The sequence below is a fragment of the Lactuca virosa genome, chromosome 5 (genome assembly GCF_052849685.1).
Source record: "Lactuca virosa cultivar CGN04683 chromosome 5, Lactuca_virosa_CGN04683_v6, whole genome shotgun sequence".
Lineage (NCBI taxonomy): Eukaryota > Viridiplantae > Streptophyta > Magnoliopsida > Asterales > Asteraceae > Lactuca > Lactuca virosa.
Genome location: NC_136430.1, coordinates 397,943,664 through 397,956,258, shown reverse-complemented (window position 1 = coordinate 397,956,258; position 12,595 = coordinate 397,943,664). Strand labels below are relative to the sequence as shown.

Genomic DNA, 12,595 nt, shown 5'->3' with positions numbered 1-12,595 from the left:
ACTGGTAGTGGTTAGTGGAGGTCAATTAGTTGCTGGAAGTCAACCGGTTACTGGAGGTCGGTGATGAATTAGAAGTACGGGATCTTGAACGATGAAGAATAATGGTAGATAAGAATAGTGGGTCCTAATAAATAAATAAATAAAAAGATTCAAGTAAATAATAAAAAAGAAATAAATTAAAAAATATTCAATAAGGGCAATACGTTCTTTTAGGTCCGACATGACCAAATACACAACAAAATTACATCTTAGGGACCGTCCGAGTTAAGAAAAAAATTAAGGACCAAAAACGCAGATTACCTCAAACCACATGGAACATTTGCATAATTTACTCCACTATGTAATTTAATCAATATTCTAAGTTTTTTAGTTTATGGTGAAATGGTAGGTTTGGGCCCAACCCAAAAATGAAAGAATTCGAATTGGAAGAGCGGGGGAAAAGTGGGAAACACTTCGACTGCCGTTGCGATTTCAATTTGAAATCATATTCATATTATATTTGATATAATCCCTCTCATCTCTGGTCACACCCACCCTCATTCTGCAAGCAGCCATGGAAGACAAGTACGAGAAACTGGAGAAGGTAGGAGAAGGCACCTATGGAAAAGTCTACAAAGCCAAAGACAAGCAAACCGGCCAACTCGTAGCCCTCAAGAAAACCCGTCTGGAGATGGACGAGGAAGGCATCCCACCCACCGCCCTCCGCGAGATCTCCCTCCTCCAGATGCTCTCCAATTCCATCTATATCGTCCGCCTCATCTGCGTCCAACACATCCACCATAACGGCAAACCCCTTCTCTACCTTGTCTTTGAGTATCTGGACACCGATCTCAAAAAGTTCATCGATTCTCATCGCAAGGGCCCTAATCCCTCTCCTCTCCCTCCTTCTCAGATCCAGAGCTTTCTGTTTCAGTTGTGTAAAGGTGTTGCTCACTGCCATGGTCACGGTGTTCTTCACAGGTATCCATTTCCTTAATCTCTACCTCTCATATTCCCCTGCCCTCTTTTTTTGTTTGGTTTAATAACTGTTGGAACAAAAATACCAGAGATCTGAAGCCACAAAACTTGCTGGTTGACAAAGAAAAGGGGATTCTAAAGATAGCCGATCTAGGTCTTGGAAGAGCTTTTACTGTTCCTCTCAAGAGTTATACTCATGAGGTTTTGCTCTTCTTCTTCTTCTTCTTCTTCAGTGATGTTGATTAGGTTAGGCTTGGAATGTAAAATTTGATTTTTGGGTTTGCAGATTGTTACGCTTTGGTACAGAGCTCCAGAGGTTCTGTTGGGATCAACTCATTATTCCACTGGCGTTGACATGTGGTCTGTTGGCTGTATCTTCGGTCAGTATTTCCAGATCTTTTATTCCACCTTCTTATATACACAATCTACAACTACGTTTCCCCTTTTGTTCTTGTTCGTAATCTCTATCTCATGGACTCTGTGAGTAGCCTTAAATGAATACCCACAATTTTTTCTTTTATTTGGAGTTGTTGTCGTAATCTTTCCCCCCTACACATTAGTAATAAATTTGGTACCAAACCCAGATGGCATCCAAAGATCAAAGTCCTTCTGTCTATTTCTTGATTGTAGGCCATTTCATGTTATTAACCTGGGTAGTAATTTCTCACAGCTGAAATGGCAAGAAGGCAAGCTTTGTTTCCTGGTGATTCTGAATTCCAGCAACTGCTTCATATATTCAGGTTTTTACATACAACTTTACATGAAACGACGTGTTTCTCTGTTCTCAAACTAGACAATATGAAAGGGTGGCAAATTGCTTGCATTTTTGCTAGTTGTGATTCTTGAAGGATTTATTTGTATGCAGTGAAGAAGGCAAGACAAGATTGATATGATTTTATTTTTGGTTTGTGGTCGCAGGTTGCTTGGAACACCAACAGACCAGCAATGGCCAGGTGTCACATCCTTAAGGGACTGGCATGTATATCCTAGGTGGGAGCCCCAGAATTTGGCACGTGTTGTTCCATCATTAGGACCTGATGGGGTTGACCTTCTATCGGTACTATATTTCTCTCAAACAAGATTCTTGATATCTTTCTTTCAGTTATGTAAGATGTATTTTTTGTGTGTTATTATTACATGATTACATGATTTTGTTGTTTTCAGAAAATGCTGAAATACGACCCGGCTGACAGAATCTCAGCCAAAGCTGCTATGGATCATCCTTATTTTGATAGCCTTGATAAATCTCAGTTCTGAACCACATCATCTATCGGATTGAGTTTCTAGTTTGTAGTTTGAAGTGAAGAATGTTATCATCACCTTGGTGATTTTAGTGTATGATTGATTGATATAAGAGATTTCACAATATGTGTGTTTTAGTGTGCCAAAGTTCACTCAAATTATTGTTATTTGTTATGGGATAAAGCTCTTGGGTTCATCGTGCTTGTTGGTTGGGTTGTGGAAGTCCTCAACTCCTCATGGTCTAACATCATTTTCATTTTACTTTGCCAAAAAAATAGGAGGTTTCTTAGGCTGCAGGGAGTGGGCGCGGTTCCAAACCGCGGTTTTGCCACCTGGACCGCGAACACCGCCCCCGGGTGCGGTTTCCTGCAGTTTTGGTCACAGTGTGGCGAGTTTTGGCCGCGTCTTTTGATTGAATGGTGCAACTTTTGACCGTTGAACGGTCTATTGTGCAAAATTAATTTTATTTTTAAATTTTTTTATTTTTTTTAAATTTACCCTATATATACTTACCATTTCTTACAAAATCTTCATAATAATTCCTTATCTTTTTACTATATTTTCCTCAAATTTTTTTCAAAATGTCTTCTTCTAAAAGGCCACCAAAGAAAAAACACTCGCTAGAAACACCGCAACCCCAATACTTTCATTTGATCAACCGATTTTTTCACCTTCGTATTACCACCATGGTGGTATGCTTTTGTATTTTCCACAACGACCAACACAACCACTACCACAAACACAACCACTACCACAAACACTACCACAACCCGACAGATTTTAATCCATTCTCAACCCGAGTTTGTTCAACAAACACAAGCACAACCACATACGGTCGTTTCTGATTCCGAACCGGAATTCGTTGAAGAAACCCAGCCCACTCGAGCACCAACTAAAAGAAAAGAGAAGGCGCAGGCTAAAGGTTGGGAACCCCTAGAAGTGTTAGTGTTGGCACAATCTTGGATCGATATTTCAGAAGATGCGACGACTGGAAAAGACCAAAAGCATGACCACTTTTGGATTCGCGTTTTACATAGGTTCCATAAAGGAATGAACCGTGGAGAAAACCGTTCAAAACATCAAGTGTACTCGAAATGGGGGAAGATGAACAAGAAAATCATGTTGTTTAATGATTTGTATACCAACATGAAACGTCAATGGAAAAGTGGAGAAAACGATGATGCAATTTTGAGAAAAGCACTGAAAGTGTATCAAAAAGAAAACCTGAAGGCTTTCAAGTTTCTTGAAGTTTGGAATTTTGTGAAAGATAACAAGAAATAACAAAACAACAAAACATTAGACGAGCATATCGACAGTGGTTCAAAACGTAACAGAACATCTGAGTCCGACCACACTACATCATATGCTCGTGTTTAATTTGATTTGAACGAAGATGAACCTGTTCTAGTTTCACCACCTTCCCGACCAATGGAAAGAGACAAAACAAAAAGCAAAGACAAAGGCAAAACGTCGGATTCAGACGAGTTGAAAGAAATGGGGGCCGACATGAAGGGTATAAAAGATAGAATGGACAGGATTTTGCAAATTGCTTCTGAAAGAGAGCTTCGGAAACAAAGGGACAGTGATATGAGAGTACTATCGTTGGACACGACGAATATGACCGGGGACGAGCTTCAAGTTATTTGGCGATGAATGAGGAAGTGAAAAAACGTTACGCAAATCGTTGTTAACTTCTAGTTTTTTTTTTCAAGTTGTTAATCGTTTGTTTTAATTTTTTTTTCTTATGTTGTAGGTTTTATGTTTCTAATTTGCTTTTCTAAATGTTTAGTTTTTTTAAGTTAAGCAATGTATGACATTTTTATTTTTAATTAATGAATATTATCTTTTTAAAATAAAAATAAAGATTTTATCCATTAAAAAAATAATAAAATAAACCCAAATAATGCAATGTAATGTTTTTTTTAAATAAAGTTTTATTTGATAAATTATTTAAAAAAAACAAACAAACAAAATAAAAAGTGTGGCACCACTCTTTGGGTGTGGCAAGAAACCATATTTATGTGATAAAAAATGATGTGACGCACATGTGACAGTGAAAGGAGTGCGGTTTCGGTGAAACCACTCCCTCCAGCCTTAGAAAAACCTCCTCAAATTTAAAAAAAACCCCTCATGTCACATCTTTCATATCAAATCTTTAATAATATTGTTTTTAGTTTTTTTGGGTGTTATTGTATGTATCCCTTAATTTATAAAAACCCTCCATCTACCCCCATTTTGTCATTTTGTTGTTTTTTAATTTTGTTTTGTTTTTTGTTGTATTTTTATTTGTCATTTTGTTGTTTTTTATTTTTTTTTCATTTTGTTGTTATTATTATATATATATATATTAAAGTTATGAAGAAAAGCAATAGTAAACTTGTCATTTTTTTGGCAGAATTGGTCATTGTATTATTAATACAATTGGACTATTGAGCTTCAAAGTTAGGAATAATAAATTTGGATGTTTTTTGGCAACTTTGCTCCTCATTCTTTAACCATTTTGACACTTTTGGTCCTTGCAACCAATATTTTTACACTTTTTAGGAACCTTTTAATATTTAAAGTTTGGCCACAAAACTTTAACGGTTTGACAACTTTGATCCCTTTTCTAAAAAGTTGCAAATTCCTACCCCCTTTAATTCTTTAGCCATTTTGACACTTCTGGTCCTTGCAGTAAAAACTTTTACATTTTTTCATAAAAACTAGATGTTTTTTGGCAACTTTGCTCCTCATTCTTTAACCATTTTGACACTTTTGGTCCTTACAATCAATATTTTTACACTTTTTAGGAACCTTTTAATCTTTAAAGTTTGGCCACAAAACTTTAACGGTTTGACAACTTTGATCCCTTTTCTAAAAAGTTGCTAATTTCTACCCCTTTAATTCTTTAGCCATTTTGACACTTCTGGTCCTTGTAGTCAAAACTTTTACATTTTTTCATAAAAACATGAAAAAAACGGTCCGGGGCAAAGTCCGGGCTTTTCATCCTTACACTTTCTACGTCTGTCATATTTATCGATTCGCAAACAACATTGAAAGCTTCTGGCCCCCGCATAGTGGGGGTAACCTTTCTAGTTATTATTATTATTATTTAATAAAAAAAATTTAATCAACACAATTTAAAAAAAAAGCTCATTTTAATAGTCAAAGCATCTTCATCTTTTCATAGTTGGTTTTCATGACTTTTAATAATACATTTTTATATAAAAAAGTAAAACTCATTTTAACAGTCAAAAAATAAAACTCCTTTTAACAGTCAAAGCATCTTCAACTCAAGATCCTCGTAGAGGTAGTTTTTCTTCGTATACACCGGATTATATGGGGTCTAACATGTTTGATTTAAACCAACAACCGAAACCGGAGAGGCATAATACGTATTTGTATGGAGAATCTTCAATGATCAACCAAGAACCAACGTATCAAAGATCCTACTTCGAACATGCACTTATTGAGGAAATTCCAAGTGAATTTCAACCATATGTGTCACACATACAAAATGTGGAAGGAGATGGACAGTGTGGATTCCGGGCAATAGCTGTTGCTCTTGGTTTTAGTGAAGACTATTGGTATCAAATTCGGACACACTTATATGGAGAGTTATTGATGAACATTGATGATTACAGAGTGGTTTTTTGAAAATGACATAAATACCATTAATGAAGCGTTGAATTTCTATGAAACACCCGCGATTCAAAAATATTGGATGATTATGCCTGACACTGGTATTTTAATTGCTAATAAGTATGGTGTTATTACCAAAGGGCCAATGGCCTAGCGGTATGGTGTGACCATCTCATATGAGAGGTCAGGGGTTCAAGTCTCGGTGGAGACATATGTGGTTATTTAGGAGTAGATTAGTTAGTTTGCCGTTTCAAAAAAAAGTACGGTGTTATTATTCAATTCTTAAGCAAAGACGGATCTTCAACGTCTTTCCAACTTTGGAGTGGTCCACAAGATTTCCCAAATCATCCAATTATAAATATCACTCTCCTTAATGGTTGCCATTATATTAAGGTTGATTTACAAGAAGGTCATCCAATGGCTACTGTTTCTTGGTTGTGGAACATGCACAAATTAGCACGTTGTACTGGATGACAAACATTGTATCACGCTCGATTGTCAACTTACGTTTGACCATATAGACAATTCAATAATCGTCGTACTGAAAGAGTTAACGTATCGGATAATTCATGAAATGTAAATTTTAATTTGTTTAATAGTACCACTGTATGCTTATGTTGTATAATGCTCGATTGTTATTATTATTGTTATCATTATTATTGTTATTATTTTTAAATTAATTAATTAAATAATAATAATAATAATAATAATACTTATTATTATAATTATAATAATAAATATAAAAAACAAAAAAATAATTATAATAATAATTATAATTATTATTAATTACGTAATAATAATAATAAAAATAATTATTATTATAATTATAATAATTAATGTAAAAAAAAGACAACATAAAGACAAAAAGTTGACAAAAGACAAAAAAAAAAAAAAGGGGGGGGGGGGGGTAGAAATGGGAATTTGGGCGGTACCTACAAAAAACCATTTTTTTTATTTAAGATAGACAAAACTTCAAAAATGGTCATGTGGTTTCCAAAAATCTGAAGTTTAGTCTCTAATTTATAAAAACCTCACAGATGGTCCTTGTGGTTTCAAAACTTTTAACAAATGGTCTTTTTCGCGAACTCCGTTAGCATTTGGCCGTTAAGTGAAGGACATTTCTGTTATTTCACTACCACAGGGACCATTTATGAAGTTTTGCCTTATTTAAAAAAAATTGAAAAAAAATATAATTATTTAATATTAAAGAGTCCCACCCCCTCTCTCTCTCCCCCCCTCTCTCTCTCACTCACTCACACACACAAACACTCATCAGGTCCTCTTCACTTGTCCGCTACGAAACCCATCAAATGCGTTGAGAAAACAGTAGATCTATTCCCCTGGATCTCCCGCAATGGTTAGAACTCATTAATCACCAGATTTTGCTCAACATTCTCCGCATTCATTGAATTCTTTTGCTTTTGTCGATTCTACACTAATTCTCGGATCTTATCATTGCATATTTGTGAATAAATTTGCTCGACTGAATGTATAATGTGGTGGAACAGGGCAATGTTTTGGTTCTGTCATTTCATCGAACACTTTATGTGCATAGCTAGTCTGATAATTTATTATGAATGAATGCACAATGATTCATCCATACCTTGGTATATGAAATCCAACATATAACAAGGGCATGTGAATAAATTTGCCCAACCGCTTACAAACGATCATAATGCGAGCATGATGGAAGTGAGACGAGACCTACAACTCGATCATCCAGAGAACCCCAACATTCTCGAGTGGCTACTTCATTGCTTTTGTCTTCTTTGGCACCAGAACAGATGCGACCCCCCACTGACGGGACTGCTATGGTGGTCGTCGATGACATTGTGGAGGGTTAGGAGATGTTATGGCTTCCAGCGGTGATAAGGAGGTCATCAGACCTCCTATGTGGGTTTCAAATTCTAACTCGAAGATAGTGGAGTTTAAGCCTTTGTGTGCGTCTCGATTTAGTTGGATTTGGGTGAAAATGGGGGAGGAGGGTAGGTTCTAGTGTTTCACTGTGTGTGTGTGTATATATATATATATATATATATATATATATATATATATATATATATATATATATGAGAGAGAGAGAGGAGGGCGGGGCTCTTTAATATTAAATAATTATATTTATTTTTCTTTTTTTAAAAAAATTAAGGCAAAACTTCATAAATGGTCCATGTGGTAGTGAAACGACAGAAACGCCCTTCACTTAACGGCCAAAAGCTAACGGAGTTAGCAAAAAGGACCATTTGTTAAAAGTTTTGAAACCACATGGACCATATGTGAGGTTTTTATAAATTAGGGACTAAACTTCAGATTTTCGGAAACCACGGGGACCATTTTTGAAGTTTTGTCTTTAAGATATATATTGATTAATATAAACAAAACTGCACGAATGGTCCATGTGGTTAGCTAAGAATTGTCACTTTGGTCCAAAAAAGTTTGGACTAGCACCAGAGGTTCAAACTTTTCATTTTGTTGCGAGTTTGGTCCGATTTTGTTTGAACTTTTTTATAAAGACGATTTTGCCCCTGATTATTTAATATTTTAATTTTTTTAATTACAACAATTAAAAAAAATTAAAAAAAAAGGAAAATACTCTCTCTCTCTCTCTTTCATAGACCAATACAATCAACACATATCCTTGTTCTTCCTTTCTGCATTCGTTCCCAGCCAAGAACACAAGAGCATTCTTGTTCTTTTCATGTATACCTACAAATGAGAAATACAACCACTCCTTGTTATTGCTTCATCTTCTTTCCATGGCAATTTCAAGCAACCAAAACACAAACCTTAACTTAGTGATTTACACCCCATTTATTCTGTCAAGCAAAACAAACATACACCCATCGATTTCCTGTAAAAGATTAACCTCACTCATCCATTCCATTTATCCATTTCTGTCAAGAATCAATCAACAAACACTCATCTTAACCTAAATCTATTGACTAAACCCCATGGATCTACAGTCAAAGTAAAATAGAAGAGAGATGAAAGGAAACCTGTGATTGTCAAGCAAACAACAACGCCGAACACCCCCATCACACCTGCCCTTCTTCCCATCGAGCTCCACTGCCAAACACACCACCTACGCCGATGTTGCTGCTCTCCTAGCTCAACCGGTTCTCCCTTCCGCATCACACCTTGTTATCAGAACAGGAAGAAAGAATTGATTGGTTCCTGAAAATCGATTGGTTTGAATATAGGAGGGAAATGCTTACGATTCATTGCCGATTTTGAGATTTAGAAGGTTGTAGAGAGAGGCAATTTGAGAATCGAGATCGTCGGGATTGCTTCGAGCAATGATGAAGTCGTTTTGGCATCAGAATCTTCCTTCGCTGACCTTCTGTCACCCCCAATAAAAAAACCCTAGACACCCATAGGTAGAGTGCCAATCTCTGCAAATTTGGTCTTCGATTTGGCCCTCTTATCCCTGATTTTGTTCAAGTTACCTCTAATTTGGTCAACTGGATTCAAGTGGTTGATAGCTTATTTTATTTCCTTATTTTTATTAGTTTATTTTAGATTTTTAGATCTTTTTATCATTATTGCATTGTATTTTATTTATTTTCTTTAGTATGGATCGTACCGGGTGCTTTTTATGTTGCATGAGGTATTTTGCAGGGGTTTAGAGCTTATCGCGATTATGGATTAGAGCGAAGACGGACTTGTGGGCTCTCGAGGCGCTATTGGGCTTGGCGGATCTATAAAAGAAGAATTGGGCCTTAAAGAATTGAAGACTTGGATATTTTGGACTTGTGAAGATGGGTCATAAACTTCTATTTTTGGGCTTGGAGTATCCACTTTTGTAGCTAAATGATGATTGGTTGGTTTAAATCACATGGATATGGAGGGGACCAAAGGAATCTTTGGTAGTGGAAGGGTGGAGTGGAGGAATGAAGGACCAATAGCATTATAACAACATTTGCGCGGGTGGAATTTTTGTCGCGCGGGTACCCGCGCAACTGCCTAGTTTGGGCATTTTGGTCATTTGGCACACCATAACCTTGGGGGATCAGATCTAGCAGCAATAACTTCGATTTTACACCATTGGAGACCTGACAAGAGGCGATTTTGGAGCTTGAAACCCATTTCCTTTCATCTTTCCAAGTTATTGGTAGTTTCTTTATGCATTTAGACTTTTGTGATTGTTATTCTATTGCCATGAGTGGCTAAACTCTTTATATTGGTTAACTTTGGTTAAAACCTTTGAATGTTTGTGGGTTTTTGAAGGATTCATGCTAGATTATCAATTATCTTATGTTTATGGTTCTAGATCATATTTCTTATGCTTGTTTAATGCTTTGATCATGAGCTTGGCACTTGAATGGGCTATTGTTAGTTTATTTCTTTGGTTTTGCATTGAATCATTGAATTAACTTAGAACAAGGGCTTTATGATGGTAAAAATCATCTCTAGTTTATGAATCATAGCTCCTTTATGGATGTGTAAGTATTGACATCCTCTAGGAATTGGGGATTCCTTCTTTCTTAAGGCTAATTAACTTCTTGGGTCCAATTGCTTCAATTAAACCCTTGATCTTGATTAAGAAGGTGTGTTGTGGGCTTCCCCAACCTCCATACTACCTAAGAGGAATCTTGGCATATCATGCTTCATGATTGCTATAACCAATTTGGGATGAATGATAAGCTTCATGTTGTATCCTAATGATAAGCACACAAATGTTCATTGTGTTGAATTGCCTTGGTTAACCAATTGTTCCCAACATTTGAGCATCTCACTATCTTGCTTAATTGCAAGTTTTTAGTTATTCAAGTCTTTTAGTTTTCAAGCAATCATAACACCCCCCCTTTTAGTTTAATTGTAGTTAGTTAGTTTATTTACAATAGTTCTTTTAGATTGCATTGGTGATTGAATACAACCATTTCCCCGAGGATCGATACCCCTTTTTACCATTATATTACGTTTTATTTGCAAACAAAGGGTGTAATTTGCTTGGTGGACTTGATATCCCACTAGTGGTGGAGGTTGTTAAAGATTTAAGAGCCGACACAAATGAAGGAGATGGCGACTGCTGCGATTTATTGGTGGTTTGGGTGAGGGTTGGCATCGTAGCAGGTGGCGGTGGGAACATGTGGAGTGGCAGTGCGATTTACCTGAAGAACCTTCTTCATCTTACCTGGAATTCATCATTCTTCATCTTACCAACAAGATGGTGGCTTCAGATCGGATAGGGTGGGTGTTTGAGACAGTGAAGGAGGGCGAAAAAAATATTGAAGATTTTGAAGGACGAGAGAGAGAGAGAGAGAGTATTTTCTTTTCCTTTTTCTTTTATTTTTATTTTTTGTAATTAAAAAAATAAAAATATTAAATAATAAGGGGCAAAATCGTCTTTATAAAAAAGTTCTAACAAAATCGGACCAAACCCGCAACAAAATGAAAAGTTTGGACCTCTGGTGCTAGTCCAAACTTTTTTGGACCAAAGTGGCAATTTTCAGATAACCACAGGGACCATTCGTGCAGTTTTGTCATTAATATATATGTTTATTTTTCTTTTCTTTATTTAAAATAAACAAATAATAATATTTTTATTTAAATTATTTAAAATAATATTATTATTTGTGTTACATTTTATTTAAATAATTTTTACCTTTTTTTCGAATGTTTTCTTTGACATTTTCTTCAAATACATTGTTATTTTTTGACGTTTTTAGTTTATAATATTTAATACTAGGTTATAATCCGTGGAAACCACGGGAGGTAAGTTAAAAAAACTATACACAAAAAAAATTAATAACTGTAAAAAAGCATTTGATTCTGGATGGTAAATAAATACAACTTTATTATAATACATGTCCATTCGTTCTATAAAACAAAAGTTTTTAAACGATAAAAATATTACAATAAAACGCATACCAAAGCTTATCCGAAGGGAGCCTAGGGATGCGAGGTACGCCCAGCGTACAAGGAGGTTTGCCCAGCGTACATGTCGACAGCGAGGTACGCTCTGCGTTGGAAGAAGTTACGCCCAGCATACAACTGCTTTCCTCGGTCCAGAATAGGTCACGTCGCCCCATTCGAAGCTCGCCACCTGGCACCTTATCCGAAGTACGCCCAACGTAGGGCCTCGGTACGCACAGCGTAGTCCGAGGTCTCGCTGCTATAAATAGAAGGCCGAGGCTGCCGATCTTTTTTGCTCAAAATCCTTCTCTCTCTCCCATATTTCCTCGTTTTGCGTGCAAGAAATACCACCGAAGCCCCAGTATCATCCCAAGACCCGAAGCAAGTCCCGAAGCCCCGAGGATCCCGAGAAGTAAAGTTTCCGAGCCGAGACTCTGCCCGCGTAAAGCCCGGTTTTGGAGAAAACGTCCCGATTTTATCGGAAAAGATTATTTTAAGAGACGAGGTGCTGTCCGATCATCGTGTAATCAAGTGAGTGTATATTCATTTTCTTCTAACACATAGCTATGAAGTATTCTTTATAAAATACGTGCTATGTGTTTATATATTATTTGTTTATTTGAACTAGTTGTTGAATGGATGTTTTGTACAGGTTTTAAGGTGTATATAAATGTATATATTTTATCTACTAATATGTTGGGTAGAACATGGGTAGACAGTTGGTGTGTGATGAAATAAAATTATGAGAGGCCTCGATGTTGTTGTTGATCTAGTCATCTAGCGGAGTATGGATGACGACCACAAACTCTTTCTAGACAGTCCAGTGGAACGCTAGCAAGCTCATAACCTGTAGGTGTTGTGAACGATGTGTTCACCGGTGTACTCTATCCCCCTCATGGTTGCCTTTAGGACATTTATTGTG

The 12,595-nt window shown here is 36.4% G+C and overlaps 1 protein-coding gene across 1 annotated transcript; it reads left to right on the top strand.

The window, feature by feature from the left end:
• The first annotated feature begins 440 nt into the window (after positions 1–440).
• Positions 441–2,395, top strand: LOC145110915 (cell division control protein 2 homolog C). Its single transcript, XM_079047230.1, has 6 exons — positions 441–960; positions 1,047–1,158; positions 1,244–1,337; positions 1,628–1,697; positions 1,876–2,014; positions 2,122–2,395. Exons 1-6 carry the CDS (start codon positions 554–556, stop codon positions 2,212–2,214), a joined length of 915 nt encoding a protein of 304 aa, XP_078903356.1. The 5' UTR covers positions 441–553; the 3' UTR covers positions 2,215–2,395.
• The last annotated feature ends 10,200 nt before the right edge of the window (positions 2,396–12,595 follow it).